Source organism: Carex rostrata, chromosome 10, assembly GCF_964058835.1.
Source record: "Carex rostrata chromosome 10, lpCarRost1.2, whole genome shotgun sequence".
Lineage (NCBI taxonomy): Eukaryota > Viridiplantae > Streptophyta > Magnoliopsida > Poales > Cyperaceae > Carex > Carex rostrata.
In genome coordinates, this window is record NC_135927.1 from 4923696 (window position 1) to 4946587 (window position 22892).

A 22892-nucleotide genomic window follows, 5' to 3' on the forward strand; every position below is an offset into this window, starting at 1 on the left:
TAATTTTAAATTCATTTCCTCAATTCACTTAGCATACCATCTAAGTTCTACATTAGCCATATTTAATTTTTTTTCATCCTTTTTTGTTCTCTATTTTTTTGTTCTCTCATCTATTACATACTACACTTGATAAAGAATTAATCTTTATTATTTTCTTGAACTTATTTTAAGTTATACATTTCACCAAAACTTGTAACAAGTGATGTTTCTTTTAAAAAACTCCAATGTGAAATAAAATTCAATTAATCAAGTCATAACATGTGGAAATTAAATATTTCTTGCTTTCTTCTATTCATGACGTGTGGATGTGTGTTTTGAGTATCTGTGAAAGATTGATACTTTGATTAAGGTGTTGGAAACATTAGTGCACGAAATGTTGATATATATATTTTTTTTAGGTTGTTGTTGATGCCTTGGTTGCAACTTTTTTTTTGTTTTAATATTTTCCTTTCTCCTTAATCACTCTTTTCATATTCCCCTCTCAACCTTTACACCCAAGACAGACTTCACCACCTATACTCCCAAAAAAAAAAAAAGAAAGAAAAAAAAAAGACAATGGGTATAAATGTTGAAAGGGTAATATAAAAAGAAAAAGAAAAGTACGATTGGACACACAATTTGAGTTCTTCATAAAGAAAATGCTCAGCTGTAAATGACCTCATTCTGACTTAATTAACTTATTGGAAGCTGGTGTGAATTTCGGCATGAACACTATATTATGCTCCGCTTAATTAGCGCTGCAGTACTTTTCTTTTCTTATTTATGAATGTATTTCCAAAAGTATAATTGGTAAAATCTGAATAGACCTTATTGCTTCAATTAAATACGTAATCCGATGGAATAAAAGTATTTCTCTCATAAAGAAACTATATAGTATTGTTTAATTAACTTTATCATATCATGCAAACAAGTAATATTGTTATTTTCCTTATTAAATCATTTCTTTTCTTTTAATCTGTCTTCCTAAAATATGAGTTGGAATCAAATCTCGGTGTCCCCATGTGGGATGGCTTACTTTCGGTGGAGTCGAGTTGGAATCAAATCTCCTACTCCCATGTGGACATAAAATTTCTGTCTCCAAAGTTACTGACATGTGGGTTCTGGATGGATTTTGAGACAAAAATATATCTAATATTTAAATGTCAAAACTCATCTCAGACTCACGTGTCAGTGACTTTGCCTATAATCTCTATTTAAGATTTTAAACAATAACATATATATTTTGTTTAAATCTTTTTTGACAACATTGGATATATTGTCTGAATATATGTATATGTGTTCACTTATTAGTCATTTTTAACGCATGTATTCAAACATTATATAACACCGAATTTTGAAAATAATCAAACAACTGTCTACCAGGCTGTCTTAATGCATGTCTTCAGTATCTTAAGTCTTTAGACAACACAAGGGTAAAGATTTTAACATAAGAGCTTTGGCTTCAGTAGCGCTGTCTTGATTTTATAGTCACCATGTGCTGCATGAAGTTAAAACTGCTCCGTTAAAATCTTTACCAAACAAAATGAAAGAATAAAAACAAATTGATTATTTATGTGATTTAAGCTGAACTGAAACACAGCATACTTAAGTGTAGCATATTTTGTCAATAACATAAATTCACCTTTCCTTGGTATTATTAAATTCATTTCCTCCATTCACTTAGCATACCATCTAAATCCTACATTAGCCATATTTCATTTCTTTTCATCATTTTTTGTTCTCTGTTTTTTTTTCCTCATTTATTACATACTGCACTTGATGAAGACTTCATCTTTATAATTTTCTTCAACTTATTTTAAGCTATACATTTTAGCAAAGCTTGTGACGAATGATGTTTCTCTTAAAAAACTCTAATGTGAATTAAAATTCAGTTAATCAAGTCATGGCATGTGAAAATTAAACATGCATTGCTTCATTCTATTCATGGCGTGTGAATGTGTGTTTTGGGTATCTGTGAAACATTAGTGCACAAAAGATTGATATTCTTTTTTTAGGTTGTTGTTGATGCCTTGCTTCCAACTTTTTTTTGTTTTCATATTTCTCTTCCTCCTTAATCACTCTTTTCATATTCCCCTCTCAACCTTTATACCCAAAACAGACTTCTCCACCACTTATACTCCCAAAAAAAAAAAAATAATAAAGATAAAATAAGACATTGAGTATAAAGGATGAAAGGGGAATATAAAAAGAAAAGTATGGTTGGGCACACGAAAGAGATATCAATATGGAACCACCTAAGAAAAGAATAATATACTATTACACAAGTAATAGTATCTTTGCCTTTAGGATAGTAATCTGCTATAGCTAACAATTAATATCCTCTTAATCGCAGCTGCTGATGTGTACTCAAATAAAATAGGAAATGATTAACTAAAACAAATTATATTTTAGCTGATTAAGAAAAAAATTAAGTGAAATTGTAAAATTGAAAAGTTTAAATTAGGTTCGAATTTTTACAGTGATTTTTTTTTTACAAGTAGATTTCTCCATTCATTCATGATCCATTTTTTTATTAAAAAAAAAAAGGAAAAACATTTCACTATGAGGAAAACACCAAAAAGCACTTCTCTCAAAATATCGGTTGATTTAGTAAAGCTCAGCAGGTCATGTTTTACTTTTTGGCATCCCATAATGTCGCATTTATAATCTTTCTAATTAGTACCGTACTTGAATAAGTGATGCCATAACTTCCTGATCAAATTTGAATTTAGTTGAAATTTGAAAAAAGTTCTTAAATATTTGATGTGAATAATTTGAATCAAACAGATGAATTCACCTATTATATAATTAATAAATTAGAACATGGTAAATTAGACATATATAGCATCAATCGAAAAATGAATTAAATTTATTTTTGCAATTACACATAGCATCAGTTTGCTTTCCAGTAGCTCGCCTATATATATAACCATGCACATTATCTTTGCCTAGCATAGTCATCTGCATTAGCTAATAACATCCCCTTACACTAGTGCACATTATTTCCAAAAAGAGAGAGAAATGGCTGAGGCGATTATTGTGAATATCGTGGTCGACAAGCTTGCTAATATCATTGCGAAAGAAATTCAGTTCTTGGGTGGCGTTGGGGAGAAAGTCAAAAAGGCACAACGTGAGCTAACCCGAATCCAGTCGTGCCTGAAAGATGCGGATTCAAAACGAAAACTAGATGAGAGGGTGCAGAACTGGCTCAATGAGCTCCGCGATGTGGCATATTGCATTGAGGATGCAATCGACATGTTCTTTATCAAAGTTGAATGTAACAAAAATCATACCTGTTTGCAGAAACTCAAGAATAAGCCCCGGGAGGTGTATTTCCTCCACAAACTGGGCACTAAGCTCAATAGCATTCAAAATGAACTCGAAGAGATCTCGAAGAGCAGGCTGAACTATGGAATCACAGCCCTGCAAGACATAGCGGTGGGAGACCCAGTTATCTTGCCTGTTCGGAGAACTACTTATTCTGAAGTTGACGAAACTGAAGTCGTAGGCCTGCATGCTGACAGGGACAAAATTCTGAAGTTGCTGCACCGTGAGGAAACACCAAGGCGGGCCGTCATAACCATCGTGGGTACCGGTGGTATAGGAAAGACTACCCTAGCACATATTATATACAAAAGGCAAGTGAGATATTTCGTTTTCAACTATGCTATAATGAGATAAATAATTGCAAGACTAGCTAGGTTGCAATGTCATTATTATTAACAGTGTTTCCTAAATTCCCAATTTAAATAATAAAATAATACTAATATTAGTAATAATAATAATAACAACAACAGCAATAATATCATTTTATCAGTATTTATTAACGGTTAACTTATTTGTGAATCATAATTATCAATATGTTTCGCTATTGACATTAATATATTTAAGTGGTTCGGAAAAATTTAATTAGATAGTTATTAATTTCTAAGAAATAATTGCTCAGATCTTGGAATACATAGTTGCCGTGAGGACTATTAATTGTTAAAAATTGTGCTAGAGATAAATCTAATACTATATTTCTGTTTGTTTGTATATCCAGTGCGAAGGCAAAGTTCGAGTATCATATAATGCTGTCAGTTTCTCAGCAGTTCAATCTAACTGAACTCTTGAAAAAGATGCTACGCCAACTCATAGATGATGTACCGAATGAGCTAGATGTGGAAGGTTTAATGAGCGAGCTCAAGAAAAAATTAAGTAGCAGAAGATATCTAATTATTCTTGATGATGTATGGCAGGTTGATGTGTGGAATCACCTGAAAAATGCATTGCCAGATGACAAGAATGGAAGTCGCGTTCTAATTACCAGCCGGTCTATCGATGTTGCCAAATCAGCAGACCCTATTATGGCACCATGCGAACTAAACTTGTTAGATGATCAGAAAAGCATAGATCTCCTCCTCAAAAAGGCCCTCCCTAATCAAGAACCTAGCGAAGAATTGGCTAGCGATCTCCTTACGCTTGCCAATGAACTATCAAAGAAATGTGAGGGGTTACCTCTAGCTTTGGTGGTGCTAGGTGGTATTCTTTCAACTAAAGATCGAAACTATCATGCGTGGGAGAGAGTGTTCCGAACAATGGATTGGCACTCAAAGGGCAAAGAATGCATGGACGTCCTCGCCATGAGCTACGAAGATATGCCTTATTATCTCAAGGCATGCTTCCTTTATCTTGCTTTATTTCCTGAGGACTATCAGATCTCTGCAAGACGTTTGATAAGAATGTGGGTAGCAGAGGGGTTCATACCACAAGAAGAGAGGATAACGATGGAGGAAATAGCTGAGGATTACCTCTACGAACTTTTTCAAAGGTTATAATATGTTTTATTTTTTTCTTTTATCCTTTAGATTTTTTCAGTCTTCTATACAATATTATTACAATTTTTTTTAGGACAAATTAACTATCATAGAACACATTTCAGGTATTCATGATATATACTTCATTTTTTTTTTATAATAGAGTAGAAGAAGTAGAGATCTACCATATAATAGTATATAAAATTGAAATGAAATACCTAACGAACAAAATAAGCTACAACGCCTAATACTCTTTACTACAAAATCGATATTTTTGTAATAAGATATAGTTTCCTTCATCTATTATTATATAATACACCCCTTTATATTATGATTTCTTATCTAATAAATAGCTTCTTCCTGAAAAACCTTCTACCAAGTGTGCTCTAATTTTTTTTTTTTTTTTAAATAGTGCCAGCAAAAGCTTTTTCTAAATTACACATCTTTCACTTCCGTTGCAAAAGAAACAATAGATATGGTTTGGTACTAAAACACGATTCTAATGATAAAATAAAAATTTGATATTTTAGAGACTAGGGGGTGCAAAAGTATTATTTTGTATATAAGGAATCAGAATTTCAAAAGTAAAAATCATTTTTTTAATATTATTAATTCCAACACTTTTAACCGAACTTTTTTAAAAATATCATTTCTCCAAAAAAAAAAAAAAAACCAAAAAACCATAATTTGTGTACAATTATAAATCAACCACGACCGCATTTAAAGGATATGGATCCAATTACTGGGTACCGCATCCACTAGATATGGCCATATTTTTTTCCAAAGTCTGATATTCTCAGAGGATACGAATTCAAATTTAAGTTATAATATATTATTTTATTTTATAGTTATTTTTCACTGAAGATCCTAGAAGTTTTTTTACTGACAGCCCTAAATTAATTTTTATTACAAAGAAGTCCAATTACATATATATTATTTTATGGTTATTTTTTAGAAGAGACCCTCAAAAAATATTCGCTGATAGCCTAAATTATTTGTTATTAGAAAGAAGTCTAATAACATATATATTATTTTATTTAATTTTGTGACTATTTTTCACCAAAGAACTTGGAGTTTATTTGCCGATATCTCTAAATTTATTTTTATTACAAAGAAGTTCAACAACAGATATATTACTTTATTTTATTTAGTGATTATTTTTTCACCGAAAATCCTAGAAGTTTAATCACTGATAGCTCTAAATTAAACTTCTAGGGTTATCGACGAATAATCTTCTAGATTTTTTGGTGAAAAATAATCATAAAATAAAATAATATATACGTTATTGGACTACTCTGTTATAAAAATTAATTTAGGACTATCGGCAAATAAACTTTTAGGGTCTTAATTTGGTGAAAAATAATAAAAAATAAAATAAAATAATATACATGTTATTGGACATTTCGTAATAAAAATAAATTTAGGGATATAGATGAATAAACTTCTAGGGTCTTCGGTAAAAAATAATGATAAAATAAAATAATATGTTATAACTTAAATTTGAATTCGTATCAACTCTGAGAATCTCTCAGACTTTGTAAAAAAAAATAGAGCCGCATCTAGCAGATGTGGACCCTACTCTAGGGTTTACGGTTTAGGGTTTATAATGCGGTCGTAATGGATTTATAATTGTACACTTAGGGTTCACGGTAAGTGTACAATTATACTTTGATTACAATATTTTATCTATTTCTGACTTGTTTATAAGCCAAAACTATTTCAGGAGTATGATTCAAGTATCAAGCCGACACGTGAATGGTTCAATCAAGTGCTTCCAAGTGCATGATGTTCTCCGCGACTTAGCAATGCACAAAGCCAGGGAAGAAAACTTTTTTATGGTTTTCTCAAAAGAATCAGATTCCAGAAAGCCCAACAAAGAAATCCGACGTGCTTCGTTTCATTCCTTGAAAGACAGTGATGATTCCCACCTGCGCAATAACCTTTTGTACTTACAATATACCCGTTCTTTATTATTGTTTGGGGAATATGGCTGGAGCCAAATACCCAATTTCCGTAAGTTTAGGATACTGAAAGTTCTAGTACTTGAGGGAGTCAAGAACCATGATGTTGACCTTGTCAGGGGATTAGAGAAGTTGGTTCACCTAAAATACTTGGGGTTAAGAGGATGTACTATTCCCATCTCGAAATGTTCCTTTCATCGTATGAAGGTTCTTGAAACCCTGGATATGCGAGGAATGATAAATGATGTTGAACTACCGAATGGTTTATGGTCAATTGATACATTGAGGCATGTGATGTGTTATAAGCCTTTCGAGCTACCAGAAACAACAGCTAAGCTAAAAAATATCCAGACCATGCAATGGGTGTATTTTAATAAGAAGATGCCCCTTTTAAGCAACCTGTGTAAATTAGGTATTTATATTCCATCATGGGGTGATCCAATTCTCAACCTCACCACTAATCTACTTGCAACGCTACCTTCTCTAGTCTCCCTAAGTATCGATTCATGGTATCTCACAATGGAGGTTGTTTACCCAAAAACACTCCCAAATTATCAACTTTTACAATCTCTCTACTTGGAAGGAAAATGGCCAAAGGATGTCACCTTAGATGCTAGCTTGTTTCCACCACACCTCCTCAAATTGACACTTGTGGGATCCAGATTTGAACAAAATCCAATGCGGGAGCTTGAAAAGTTGAAGAGCTTAAAGAAACTTTGCTTAGAACATGAGGTGCTAAGTGACGAGCTGTACAACTCCGGTGAAATATTCTGTCCAGCAGGATTCCCTGTCCTACAAAACTTGAAATTGGGAGTTTTGTCTGTGAAGAGTTTAACAGTGGCAGAGGGGACCATGCCAAATCTTAAATACATCAATTTATTTAAACGCAGCATTAAGTGTCATCTGCCTCCTGAACTACAGCACGTGAGCATTACATTTGAACATAATTTTTAGATATAGGGTGGTTGCTTTTCTTATTAAATTTTTAGTTTTACACATGGTAGATGTTACATAATTGGCCGCCTCCTCCTAAATTTGCTTTTTTGTTTTATGTAATTTTAATTATTCTTTTGACAGATGAATTATATGAAAATTTGATTGTTGTTTTTCTACTTACGGGTTGATCTTCATCCTACAATTTTTGTGTAGTTTTAATTTTCATTCTTTAGTTATTTATTATCAGGATACATATATTAATAGCTGTATTTTGAGTGGTAAAATAAAGAGAGATTTGTTTGCATGCCACCCCAAAATGCTGAATTTAACAAAATGTCATTCCAAAATTTCAGTTTTGTTAAATATCACCTCAAATCTCATTTATTAAAGAAAATGTCACAATATCATATTAATGTATAATTTTAAATTAACAATTTATAGTATAACTGAAGTGACTGAAATAGCCTTGATGAAAATTTATTTTTCTCCTTAGAAATGCGATTTCTCCACCAGATGAACGCCAAGTCGCCACCCCTTGGCATTAAATTTGTATTTCAATTCAATTTGCATTTCGATCAACGCTTGCTGTTCTTCGTCATCTATCTCACCTCCTGAGTCGTCTCCTCAGACACAGCCTTGGGTTTAGTTGTTGATTGTTGGCACAGAACACCCCCAAAAACACATACCAAAAGTCCAACTGTTCCCACCACCCTGGAATGCTTATCCCAAACCAGTAAATTAACCACAATGGTAAGTAGTTTGTTCACTATACCAAGAACCGTAAATCCAATGGCTGAAATCGCCTTTCTACAAGCAAAACCCAAAAATTGAAATTGACAATCCAAATATACACGACAACCCAACTGGCAAGATAACCTCTAATTTGTCTCTGCCTAAGTCTTGACTCTCAAGCTTCAAAGTGAAAACACCACAAAATTTTATTAAATTTAAGCTCTTATGTTCCAAATTCTACACCAATGGTCCACTTGCGACTGCGTGATCTTTAAGCTTCGACTGGGCTCACCACTTCGACTGGTCACCCACTGCGACTGAGAACATGGTCTGCGTCTCCAGCATCGACTGCGTGATCTTTAAGCTTTTTGTTACTTTTAGGGAGGCTTCGACTGGGAAGGCTCACCACTGCGACTGGGAGGCTCGGCTATGGTGGAGAACGATCGGTGTGGTGGAGACAAAGAGAGGAGATGAATTTCTGATTGGACCTATTAAGGGTTACAAAGGAAAGAGTGAGGGTATTTTTGGAATATACAAAAATACTATTCAAAATACAACATATTATGTTTATTTTTTTATTACAAATGTATAACAATTTGTTAATTGTGATATTTTCCTTACTAAATGAGATTTGAAGTGGTATTTAACAAAACCAAAATTTTGAAATGACATTTTGCTAAATTCAGCATTTTGAGGTGACATGGAACCAAATTCCCCTAAAATAAATTATTGTTTGGAAGCGACATCTGCTCCCTAATTCTTCTCTCATGCCCAGATACTATTCGATGAAATGCCTAACAGAGATATCATCTCCTGGAACTTCATTCTTTCCATGCACACCAAGGCTGGCAGAATCAACACAGCACAATAACTGTTTGACAAAATGCCCCAGAGAGACTCGGTCTCGTGGACCACCATGATTGTCAGGTTCAACCGACTGGGTTCGTTCAGAGAGGCTGTTAATACATTGTTCCAACTCAGTTCAATTTTTCCAATGTTCTTTCTTTCATGTGCTACTATTGGGGCAGGTCGTATCGGTCAATAGCTCCATTCTTTGTGGTTAAATTAGGACTCAATAACTGTGTACCGGTCACCAATTCGTTACTTAATTTTTATTGAAAAAGTGGTGATGTTCAAACCGCTGAAATTATGTTCGATAAATTTCTTCTAAAAGTTGTTTATAGCTGGAAATTATCTTTGCTGTCTGGATTTTGAACCTGCGATCACCCATACGAAGAGCATTGTCTTTGCTTCTAGACCAAAGACTGATTTTTCAATATAAAGAAATTTAATAAATTTTATTGAATTAATTATCCCTTGTAATCTCATACGAATCGTTGCTATTTTACATTATATTTATGTCTTCATTTGTTTATTTAATATTAGCTCTTTTTTTTCATACTCAATGCCTCCGTTGTCTCTGGTTCATATTGGAGCTCCACCGTACCTATAGCTTTAGAGGGGATAGATGAAAACTACAAGAATAAGGTGATGATAAAAAAATTACTTATATGTTGTTAGTAAGACCACGGAAATAGTTATTCCCAAGATGTCAAGGAATCAACTTCAAATTTTGAATTACTTCAGAAGATATGAATTTGAATCTTTTAGGATACCATACACAATAAATGAAGAGAAAAGCATCTGAACAGATCGAGGTGGATTCAGAATTTCAATCAGAGATGAGCACAAAATACTGAGAAGAGTAGAGATCAGAGGCACAAAAAACAATAGAATTCGATCACTTATCAAAGAAGAATCAGAGAAGAGAAAGAGTCAGAAAGAAAGAGGAGAATAGTTGGGGCGGAGGGCCAACTTGGTGAAATGAGGGGGCGATGCAAATTGTCTTTTTTCTCTCCTCTGGTGAGCGGTGACGCCAAACGCATCGTCTTTTTTTTTCCTTTCTAGTGACGCAAATCATTTTTTTTTCTCCTAGTGAATCAGAGCGTAGTAGTGGACCTCATTTTTCCTTGGCAAATCAGCAATTTTTCTGAACGGGGTAGTGGACTAGACACCATTTTTTTTGTTTTTCTTTCTTTTCTGCGAATCAGTCTTGGCTAACTTTCTTTTATGCACAATTTTCTTTTGTTGAGTGGTGAATTAAATCTTCTTATTCTCATCTAAGGAATAGACACAAATAAAAATACCACCGAATCGAAATAAAATTCAGAATCCAGAAGTTGCCTATATCTGAATCTCTTTGGATCTGCCACTGCATCTGAAACGCACAATTTACAGCATGCGAAAATATTTTTTATCCTCACAATAGCAATGTTCTTCACTATGCTCAACCTTCAAATAGGTTTTGGCAGATAGCAACATGAATTTCTGAGCTAAACTGGAGATATCTTAAAATTAAATTTCAAGTACATTTTTGAGGGAAAGAGATATCCAATCTGATTAATGGGACAGTATACTTTTCTTTTAACATAAAAGGGGTGTGATTGGATTTGTCGTTGTTGTTTGTTAAAAATGTGGACCATTAATTAAAGAGCTGCTTCAAGAATAGCACTAAAAAATTTGATTTTAACAGTTTTATGTAAGGTCCAACAATTTCAGATTTTAAACTGCACTAGAAAATTAATTTGTGGGCCGGGTGGATGGTTGTTGTTTGTTAAAACGTGGCCCATTGAAGAGCTGCTTCGTTAGTATAGCACTGGGAATTTAAACTTTAAGGTCATATTTGATCCTTACATAAATTTATAAAGAATTAAAATGTTTTTTTTTGTTTTTACTTTTTTTTAATATCTTGTTTGATAATATATTTATGTATTTTTTAATAAAAGTGGGTATACTCAATGAAAATGGTATCAAGAGCTCTCGTTTAACAGTTTAATTAATTATAAATTGCCTCGTGACTCCATAAATTAATCAGATTTGAAAAATTGGTGTTAATTATTTATCTGGCGTTTAATATGTTATTATTAGTCAGTGAGATCCAAATTTAAATTAAAACCAATTACATTTTTAGGCACTACATTTTACATAAATAAAAACCAATTAATCTTTTATAATATGCAAATTTTACATGAATAAATTCACTTAGTAACAGTCTCTACTAATCTCTGGAGGTAACAACGCATATAGATGATATTTTATATGTAACCTTGTATATGATTTGATTTATATGGAAAATAATTGGGATGACCAATTTGCACACGTCCTATTTTCTCGGGTTAGAAGTGAGACGATAAATTAATTTGTATTTTTGTGTCTCAAGAAACATATGTGAAGGGGATGTTGAAGAAATTTAAATAGAAGATTGTAATCTCATTAGTCTGATTGAGAGCGGTACGAAAAATTTATCCGATAAGATAAAGGCAAGACAGTTGACGCAACATTATATAGAGAATGCATGGTGCCAAGGCGGGTGACAGGAAGTAGCATCCTGGCCAGTCCTCGATTACACACAACAACAAAGCAAGCAAGCAAAAATTCAAATTGATCCGAGTGGAGTTCTTTAGAGAAACCAAACAACAAAGTGGTCTGTAAACCCTAGCTAGATTGGTTTCAAGAGAGTTCTTTAGAGAAAGAGGAGGGGGCTGAAACCCTAATAGAGAGAGAGAGAGAGTGTGAAGGGAGAAGATAGATCGACAACTATAAAGAGGAAGAAGAGAGAGAGATAGGAGAGAAAGTTATACGATTAGACGTGAGAGTGGTGGGAATTAACGATAGGGCAGTGATCGAAGACACAAAAAAAGAGAAAACCCTAAGGACTATTCATACACGGTTCCATAACATATACTGTGTATAATATACAATAATCAAACACGTACGGTTTGCTAGAAGAAACAGTGTATAATGTGTAGGGGGAGTCGAAGAGGCGTTTACATGGTAGTCAAAGAGCCGTGAAAAACAAAAAACCTTATAATACACGGATCGTACTGAATAACTGTGTATGACCACTAACTGCACACAGTTATTCTTTTGAAACCGTGCTTGCTATGTGCATTTCATTTTCTGAACAAAAGATCTCCTTATGTAATTAATACACACCAAATCAAGATCTCTTAAATATACAAAAGATTACACCATTTTGCAATTTGTTATTTTCATTATGAATACACACATAATCAACAAATTAATAGTTAGTGGTCTAATGGTGTCTAGTGATCAACATGATTGAACTGAGCCAAAATATGAACCTTTCACAGATAATTGGGGTCAATTTCTCTTGATTTTGAGAGGGGATGTGACTGCTTGACTACTAAAGATTTTACCTGAATGCCTGAGTCGATATTGAGCTTCAAATTCTGAAGGATAAACAACATGCGTGCGTGCCTTATTAATATACTCAAAACAACAAGTTTTTTAATTATATACATTGCCGATATAATATAACAATCTCTTTTTCTTAAGACATACGTACATAGAATTAAATCTCCCAATTTCATATGTTTGCAAGACATTGTCAATCGGAAATTAATTACCTTTGTCACTACACTACACTAGAAGTTGGTGTTCGGTAGCAATCTGAAGTAATTAAAATTATACAAGTGCTGCTTAATTGATTATTCAATAAATTAAGTTACTGTGGTCGCTCTTTCGCCAGAGCGAATTTTGACGATTTCAAAAAACCCAAACCCTAGCCCAGCCGCCACCTCCCACTCCGTCACCCTAGCTCTCTGACTCCGATGCCGCTACTCTCCCCTCTCTCGCCTCTTCCCTCCGCATCAGATCGGAGAGGAGGGTGAGGGGAGGGGAGGAAATGAGAGATAGAGACAGAGAGAGAGATGTGCGTACCTCGAGCTGAGGGTGAGGCGATGGGTGCACCTCGGGCTAAGGAGAGGATAGAGAGTGACCTGCCGTGAGAGGAGATGGCGCAAGGAGGTATCAGTCATGATGCGGCCAGTGAGGTTTGTTTGTTGATGATCTCATTGCGAGTCCCCTCGACAGTTGCTGCTGATGCGGTTGCTGAGATGGGTCTGACAGGAGCATTTGAGGGCTTCAACCTGACGGTACCAGGTACCGGCGGAGTTATGTTAGTATTGCGTGACGGTTAGTAGATCTGATCGTCGGAGTGCGGTAGTGGTCGGAAGAGCGGATCCGATTATGAAGTGAGATGAGGATTAAAGTATTAGAGTGATTATGAGTTTATATCAGTAGAATTAGAAGAGTAGATTTAAGAATTTAGAGGTTGATTAATGACGATTAGAGTAATTTTGAGTGATTTAGAAAATTTCATGAGAATAAAGAAGTAGATTTAGGAATTAGAGTTGCTTAGAAATATGTTTTTTATCAATCAAATTATTAGTAGGCATTTAAAGCCGCTAACCTTAAAAAAAAAAAGTGCTGCTTAATTTAAAAAGATGCATGTGTGCCAGCTTATCAGAACATGTCTTGAATTCATTAATGAAACTTAATAGCATATTTCGAGGTCTACTTCATATGTTAATTAATTCCGTTGATTTCGACGAGTTGTTGCACTGGCAGTTGTTGGGTGTGCCAATTGGTGTGGTATGCATGTGTAGCAGCTGGAAAATGATGCATGGAACTGCCCTAATGATGCATGACAATAGTTGATATTCTGTTAAATATCAATATGTATCCGATAAATGCGCAATGTAAAACAAAATACATGTGCTGGCCTGATTGATATATTGAAGTATACTGAACAGACAAATCATTTGACATCAAATTAGGATATGGATATAAAAACTTGCATGATAGCTCAGGAAATTTTTCTCTTAGTTCGGATATAATATATTTACAAAATTTTGTTTTAAAGACGAAGAAACGAATGAGTATTGTCAAGAATTAAAACATTGAGGTAATTATTTCTGAGGATATGTTTATTTTAGATGGAATATTAGCGAGAATATCAACGCTACTAAGTAATTTTATCCTGGCCTTTAAGACATATTTGTTTTTGTATATATAGACAGGATTTATACCTGAGCTTCAACTAGTCTTTTATCTATTTAAATATATAAAATTTGTCAGCGTTTCAGATCGAACATGATCGCACAGGTTAGCCATAGAAAACCACAAGTGCCAACTGCCAACTTTCAACTACTCATTTGTCTATAATTTATTAGTCAAACTTAATGCAACATTTCGAGGTCTACTCTACAATATATATCTCTTCATTTGTTTAATTCAATTGATTAATTAGTTGAGTTCAGATCGCATCTGTGATCTGTCTATGCAGCTGTTCATATGCACTAAACAATAATAGGAGATAATTAACTAACACATGAGTTGTTGGATCATAATATTTGACAGATGCGTACGTCGATCTCTTTCCCATGTCTCATGCTCATCTTACCACTCAATCATATTATTAAACTAATCATACGTACATGTGCTCCTTCCTGTTAAATATACCCAAGCGACAAATCCTTTGATATTTGGAATATGGATATAAGAACTAACAATTCGATGGATTGTCCAATTTTAGAACATAGATTGACAATAATAGATGAAACATCTCACGTATATAAAATAATTACGGTGTACAGAAATTGAGAGTAGTTCTAGATTAATTACTGTGTTTTTAAGAGATAAATTAGTTGTTTTCTTTGATTTTGTGAATTTAAGTATAAGGTTATTAATTAGGAACAACTTGAAGATAATTTCTTCTGTAAATCACAATATATTTTTCATTTTTATCAATTTAATGGTTGGATCTCTGGTGTAAAAAAAATATCTATTATGATGGAGGACATCGATCACAACAAGATCTAAAACCAAAATTGCATAACAATATTCTAAAATTAAAATCAGACAAAAGTGAGATCTACCAAGAGGTAGATATAAGCTCTAGTCAATAAAAAAAAAAAACCAAAATAGTTGCATTGCGCCCAAAGCAGATCTCTCAATTTGATTGAGCGATTAGTTTATTTCAAGATTAACTAAAAGACTAAATATGTAGAATATCATCATGCACAACAAATAAAAATCAAAAGCAATAAATGATGTCAAGATGTTTTATCAAATTTCTATAATTTAGATAATCATGCCAATTATACATAATTGCTCTTCAGTCAATTATTTTTTGGTCTGAAACATGCAGATTTGAAATCAAACCAGGATATCCTTTCTTTCAGTCAAAGAATAGCTCATGTAATTTAAAGCGAAAAAGAAAGGTAAAAATACTTTATTAACTCCGTCTGTGTAGTTTCTACACAACCTGTCCCAAATCAACAAAAAGGAAGAGGGTTAGTGATGGGCTTGGTGAGTCAGTAGTAGAAAAAAATAGCTTATGGAAATGAAATCCTCACGTAAAAAAAAAAAAGCTTATGGGCTTGGTGAGTCAGTACTAGGATGGGTGACATATATCTTGGGAAGTCCCTGTGTTGCTGATTCCGGTTGAGTTTCATTTCTAGCTTACTCCCAACTTGTTAGAGAATAAAGACTTTTCAAATGAAGATGATGAAGTCATATATTGCATACTTAAAGAAAGAGAAAAGGACATAGCAAACAAGAAAGTTTGAAATATATCCTTAACAAACAAAATCTACAAAAAAAATTGAAACATGACAGTAATGTACATTATGTTAGGTCATTATACTAAAAACTAAATTAGTACAAATTTCTCAATAATGGTTAATAATTGAATAAACAGAGTTGATCGATAGATACAGGATTAAAAAAAAATATCCCATGACTCGCCTTGTGAAAGGATTCACGGACTTTATATGTTCTAAAAAACTTTCTAAAATATAGAGCTCGTTAAATTAATTGCATGTGCCATCATGTAAGATGTTTTTATATTAGATGTTCTTTAATCTTGTGGCGTATTTATAATCTTTCTAATTACTATCATACTTGAAAAGGTGATGCATAACTTCTTGATCAAATTTGGAAAAAAAAAAAAGTTCTTGAAGATCACAGTGGATTTGATGTGAATAATTTGAATCAAACCCGAAATTTTAAAATATACTATACCCAAAAAAAAAATAAACCAAATAACTACGTTTTCTAATAAATTCAAATTTTGACAAGACCGCATCTCCTAGATGCGGACCCCTTTTCTGGGGACTGCATCTAGGGGATGTAGACCATTAATGGGGGACGCATCCCCTAGTTGCGGCCCTCCTTTTTTTTTCTTTTTTCTTTTTCCTTATGGTACAGCGTACAGCGGCAATTCAATTCAAGCCATCTAATACGCAGAAATATTTGACCAATTGCCATGTTTGACCTTCGGATAACAGAGAGAAAGAAAACAAAAACGAAAAAAAAGAGGGTCCGCATCTCCTAGATCCGGTTCCCAGAAAAGGGGTCCGCATCTAGGGGATGAGGCCAGGGTATTTTTCGAATTTTCAGGATTTCGTGGTTATTTGGTTTTTTTTTTTTTTTTGGAATATGGTATTTTTAAAAATTTCGGGAATCAAACAGATGAATTCATCTATTATAAAATTTACTATTATATTATTGACGATAATGATAGCTCAGTTGGTCTGTCTCCTCTAACAATTATATAATTAATAGATTAGGACATTGTAAATATTTCAAGCTGACCTTTCATAAAATAATAATATAGCCAAACAAAATTGAGAGCTTGTCTGGTATAAAATTGATATTACCACCAAGCGGGCATTTTAGAAATTAAATTAATTTTTGCAATTACACATAGAATCAGTTTGGTTTCGAGTAGGTCGCCTATATAATCACACTATCTTTGCCTAGCATAGTCATCAGCATTAGCTAATAATATCCTCTTATACTAGTGCACATTTATTTTCAAAGAGAGAGAGAAATGGCTGAGGCGGTTATAGTGAATATGGTGGTCCGCAAGCTTGCTAATATCATCGCGAAAGAAATTCAGTTCTTGGGTGGGGTTGGGGAGAAAGTAAAAAAGGCGCAGCGTGAACTAACCCGAATCCAGTGCTGCCTGAGAGATGCCAATTCCAAACGCAAAGGAGATGAGAGGGTGCAGAACTGGCTCAATGAGCTCCGTGATGTGGCATATCGCATCGAGGACGCAATCGACACATTCTTTCTCAAAGTTGAATGTAACCAAAATCCTAGCTTTTTGCAGAAACTCAAGAAGGTGTCGAACATGCCACGGGAGGCGCATTTGCTCCACAAACTTGGTACAAAGCTCAATAGCATTCAAATTGAACTCGAAGAGATCTGGAACAGCAGGGTGAACTATGGAATCATAGCCCTGCAAGACATAGTGGGAGAGCCAGTCATATTGCCTGCTCGGAGAGCTACTTATTCTGTAGTAGATGAAACTGAAGTCGTAGGCCTGGATACTGATAAAAACAACATTCTGAAGTTGTTGCGCCATGAGGAAACACCAAGGCGGGCCGTCATAACCATCGTGGGTACCGGCGGTCTAGGAAAGACTACACTAGCACATATGATATACAAAAGGCAAGTGCTGATATATCTTTTTCAACTATATTATAATGAGATAAATAATTGCAACAATAACAATATCAATAGTTAGTGTTAGACTAGGTTGCAATGTATAGGACCCAAAATTTTTAAAAATGCCATAATAAAAAATAAAATAAACCAACTAACCACTGATTCTGAAAAATTCGAATTTTAATACAACCGCATTCCCTAGATGTGGACCCCTTTTCTGGAAGCTGCATCTAAGGGATGCGGACCATTAATTGGGGCCGCATCCCCTAGTTATGGCCACTTTTTTTTTCCTTCTCACACCGTTCAATTCAAAACAAAATAGGGGCCGAAATTTTTGACCAAAATTTTTTTGATCGAAACTAACAAAGAGAAGGAAAAGAAAAAAAAAAAAGGGGGCTACATCTAGGGGATGCGGACCCCATTTATAGTCCGCGTCTCCTAGATGCGGTCCCCAGAAAAGGGGTCTGCATCTACGGGATGCGGCCATAGTATTTTTCGAATTTTCAGAATTTCGTGATTATTTGATTTTTTTTTTTTTTTAATATGGTATTTTTAAAAATTTCAGGTATAGGACCAACTTCATAATAATATGGTATTTTTTAATATGGTATTTTTTAATATGGTATTTTTTAATATGGTATTTTTTAATATGGTATTTTTAATATGGTATTTGAATAATTAATCATAATAATAATAATGATGATGATGATGATGATGATGATGATGATGATGATAATATCATTATTATTAACAGTGTTTACTGCCATTTCATGTTGAGCGCTGAGAGATGTCTACTATTAGCTCTTAATTGTTAATAATAATTATCAATATGTTTCGTTATTGACATTCATATTTTAAGTGGTTTAAAAAAATTTAATTAGATATATAGTGATTAGTTTTCTAAGAAATAATTGCTCAGATCTTAGAACACATAGTTGCCGCGATGACTATTGTTAAAAGTTGTCCTAGAAATTAATCAATCTAATAGTATATTTCTGTTTGTTTGTATATCCAGTGCGAGGGCAGAGTTCGAATATCATATAATGCTGTCAGTTTCTCAACAATTCAGTCTCACTGAACTCTTGAAAAGGATGCTACGTCAACTCATAGATGATGTATCGAAGGAGCAAGATGTGGAATATTTAGTGAGCGAGCTAAATAAAAAATTAAGTAGGAGAAGATATTTAATTATTCTAGATGATGTATGGCAGGTTGATGTGTGGAATCAACTAAAAGATGCCTTGCCTGATGTAAAAAATGGGAGTCGCGTTCTAATTACCAGCAGATCTATCGATGTTGCAATATCTGCAGACCCTAATATGGCACCTTACGAACTCAACTTGTTAGATGATAAGCAAAGCCTAGATCTCCTCCTCAAAAAGGTTCACCCTAATCAAGAACTTAGTGAAGAATTGCCTAGCGATCTCCTGAAGCTCGCCGACGAACTATCAAAGAAATGTAAGGGGTTACCTCTAGCTTTGATAGTAGTAGGTGGTATACTTATAACTAAAGGCCGAAACTATCATGCATGGGAGAGAGTGTTGCGAACAATGGATTGGCACTCAGAGGGCAGAGAATGCATGGACGTCCTTGCCATGAGCTACGAAGATATGCCTTATAATCTGAAGGCATGCTTCCTTTATCTTGCTTTTTTTCCTGAAGACTATCAGATCTCTGCAAGACGTCTGATAAGAATGTGGGTAGCGGAGGGGTTCATACCAGAAGAAGAGAGGAAAACGTTGGAGGAAACAGCTGAGGACTACCTCAACGAACTTTTACAAAGGTTATATATATGTTTTATTTTTTCCGTTATCCTTTAATTTTTTTTTTCTGCCTTCTATACAATATTATTAAAAAAAAATTATCACAAATTAACTATCTCATAAGACACATTTTAGGTATACATGATATATACTCTATTTTTTATTTATTTTTTATTTATTTTTTATTTATAATAGAGTAGAAGAAGTAGAAATCTACCATATAAAAGTATATAAAAGTGAAATGAAATACCTGATGAACAAAATAGACTACAACGCCTAATCAATAGTCTTTACGACAAAATCAATATTTTTGCGATAAAATATAGTTTCTTTCATCTATTATTTTATTTTACAAGTGTCATACACCCCTTTCTATTTTAGGATTTCTTCTCTAATAAATAACTAATAAATAGCTTCTTCCAAGTGTGACGAACAAAAGCTTTTTCTAAATTAGATATCTTTCACTTCCGTTGCAGAAGGAACAATAGATACGGTTTTATACTAAAACACGATTCTAAGGATAAAATAATAAAAATTTGATGTTTCGGAGACCAGAGGAAAAGTATAATTTTGTGTAAGGAATTAAAATTTTTAAAAGTATAAATCGATTTTTTTTATATTATTAATTCCAAAACTTTTGAACCAACATATAGGACATTCAAATATTTCTCTTCAAAAGTTATTATTTATACAACAGATTGCATTAATTAATTGTTTATTTTAATTTCAATCATCCTAATGATCAACATATATATAGATTAATTTTAACATTCAATTTAGGAAGTAATTAATTAATCTATATATTATGATTATAATATTTTCTGTATTCCAGACTTGTTTCTAAACCAAAATTAATTATTTTAGGAGTATGATTCAAGTATCAAGCCGACACGTGAACGATTCGATTAAGTGCTGCCATGTGCATGATCTTCTCCGTGATTTAGCAATGCACAAAGCCAAGGAAGAAAACTTTGTTATGGTTTTGTCAGAAGAATCAGATTCCAAAAAGCCGAACAAAGAAATCCGACGTACTTCGTTTCATTCCTTGGAAGACGTTGATGATTCCCACGTACGCAATAACCTTTTGTACTTAGAATATGTAGGTACAAATGTCCGTTCTTTATTATTGTTTGGGGATGGCTGGAATTATACCCAAATACCTAATTTCCGTAAGTTTAGGCTACTGAAAGTTTTAGTACTTGAGGGAGTTATGAACCATGATGATGACCTGGTCAGGGGATTAGAGAAGTTGGTTCACTTAAAATACTTGAGGTTAAGAGAATGTGATATTCCCACATTCTCGGAATGTTCCTTTCATCGTATGAAGGCTCTTGAAACCCTGGATATGCGTGGAATGTCGATAACTTTTATTCCAAATGTACCAAATGGTTTATGGTCAATTGATACATTGAGGCATGTGATGTGTGATAATATTTTCGAGCTACCAAAAACAACAGCTGAGCTAAAAAATATCCAGACCTTGCAATGGGTGGATTGTACTAATAAGCTGCCCCTCTTAAGCAACCTATGTAAATTAGGTACTCGTGTTGATCCCTTTGATCCGATTGCATTCACCAATCTAATTGCAACTTTGCCTTCCCTGGTCTCCCTAGGGATCGAAGGGTTACATCTCTCAATGGAGATTGTTTACCCAAAAGCACTCCCAAATTATCAACATTTACAATCTCTCCACTTGAAAGGAGATTGGTCAGAGAATGTCACCTTAGATGCTACCTTGTTTCCACCACACCTCCTCAAATTGACACTTCAATACTCCAATTTTGCACAAAATCCAATGCCGGAGCTTGGAAAGTTGAAGAGCTTAAAAAAGCTTTTCTTAGGTTTTGCGGTGCTAAGCGACGAGCTGTACAACTCTGGTGAAATATTCTGTCCAGCAGGATTCCCTGTCCTACAATACTTGAAATTGGGATATAAACCCATGAAGAGTTTAACGGTGGCAGAGGGGGGCATGCCAAATCTTAAAAGCCTCAATGTATATAATCACAGCATTGAGTTTCACCTGCCTCCTGAACTACAGCACGTGAGCATTACATATGTAATTAATAATTAGATATAGGGTGCACTAGCTGTAGGTTGCTTTTTTTATGAAATTTTTAGTTGTACACATGGTAGATGTTACATAATTGGTCTCCTCCATCTAAATTTGCTTTTTTATTTTCTGTAATTTTATTCTTTTGACAGATGAACTATATGTAATATAACGGCCATTTTTATTAATATCGTTAAAAAAAACTTAATTTTAAAAATAACCCTATATTTAATTTTTTATTAAAAATGCTCCAACCGCCAGGCCCACGAGCAGCCCAAAACACAAGCGGACCGCCCGTGGCTGGGGCGCCCCATGGTCCCTTTTTTTTTTAGAGAGAGATCTTAGTATTTTGATTTGAATAATTTTGTGAAAAAAAAAAAGTTTTCTTATTTAGAGTGTATGCCAAAAAATAAAATATTTGATATATTTACGAAGTAATGTCGTAAATTTTTATAACTTTGATTTTTTTTTTTTTGGTGAACTTTGATTTTATTTGTCAATTGGATATCACAAGTCTAAATATAACACTAATAATGACTTGGCATTTATTATGGTTTTTATAATATGTATAATATACACATATACACATACACACATACACACATATACATACACATACACATACACATATACACATACACACATATACATATACATATACTAGTATTTTGATTTAAATAATTTTGTGAAGAAAATTTTTTTTTGTTTAGAGTGCATGTCAAAAAATAAAACATTTGGATATATTTATGAAGTGATGTCGTAAATTCATATAATATGCAATAATTTTTTTTTTACGAAATTGATTTTCAGTGGTTCGTATAAAAGTTATACAGATTCAATTAATTTTATGTATAAATATTTTCTTATAATTTTGAACGAAAATTTTAACTGAAAATTTTTATTTTTTATTATGTATGCACATATATGTTGATGAATGTCATTTGGAGATGCAATATGTTGGAAATATTTAATCAAGAGACATCATGTCATGGATCACATACATACTCTTTTTTTGATATGTTGGATCTAATACGTCTTAGTTTGTATGAAATTTCGGTCCAAACTAGATCATAACCAAGCATTTTGGCAATTTTAGCCCAACTTAGCGAATTTTGGGCCAAACCTTAATCATGTGGTTACTAAGTGGTAAGGATATAACTTTTATACAAACATTGTATTGAATCCTGAGGAGTATATGTTATGTCTTATTATATGAGATTGCATGTACAAAAGGCTTTGTATATATATATGTTGCATAAATTGTAATATTCTACCTTTTTTTGTTACTAACTAATATCAAATTATAATTGTAGTATAAACCAAAGCAAAAGTGTATGTGTATATGTATACTAAT

General features: G+C 33.5%; 2 protein-coding genes across 2 annotated transcripts; both read left to right on the forward strand.

Annotated features, from left to right (window-relative positions):
• The first annotated feature begins 2951 nt into the window (after window positions 1–2951).
• LOC144560185 (putative disease resistance RPP13-like protein 3) lies at window positions 2952–7848 on the forward strand. The gene is made up of 3 exons (XM_078309368.1): window positions 2952–3617; window positions 3980–4789; window positions 6499–7848. The coding sequence occupies exons 1-3, from the start codon at window positions 3001–3003 to the stop codon at window positions 7688–7690; spliced, it is 2619 nt and encodes an 872-aa protein (XP_078165494.1). The 5' UTR covers window positions 2952–3000; the 3' UTR covers window positions 7691–7848.
• A 9212-nt stretch (window positions 7849–17060) lies between these two features.
• On the forward strand, window positions 17061–21564 carry LOC144561043 (putative disease resistance RPP8-like protein 2). The gene is made up of 3 exons (XM_078310263.1): window positions 17061–17728; window positions 18741–19508; window positions 20353–21564. Exons 1-3 carry the CDS (start codon window positions 17106–17108, stop codon window positions 21557–21559), a joined length of 2598 nt encoding a protein of 865 aa, XP_078166389.1. The 5' UTR covers window positions 17061–17105; the 3' UTR covers window positions 21560–21564.
• Window positions 21565–22892: the final 1328 nt, after the last annotated feature.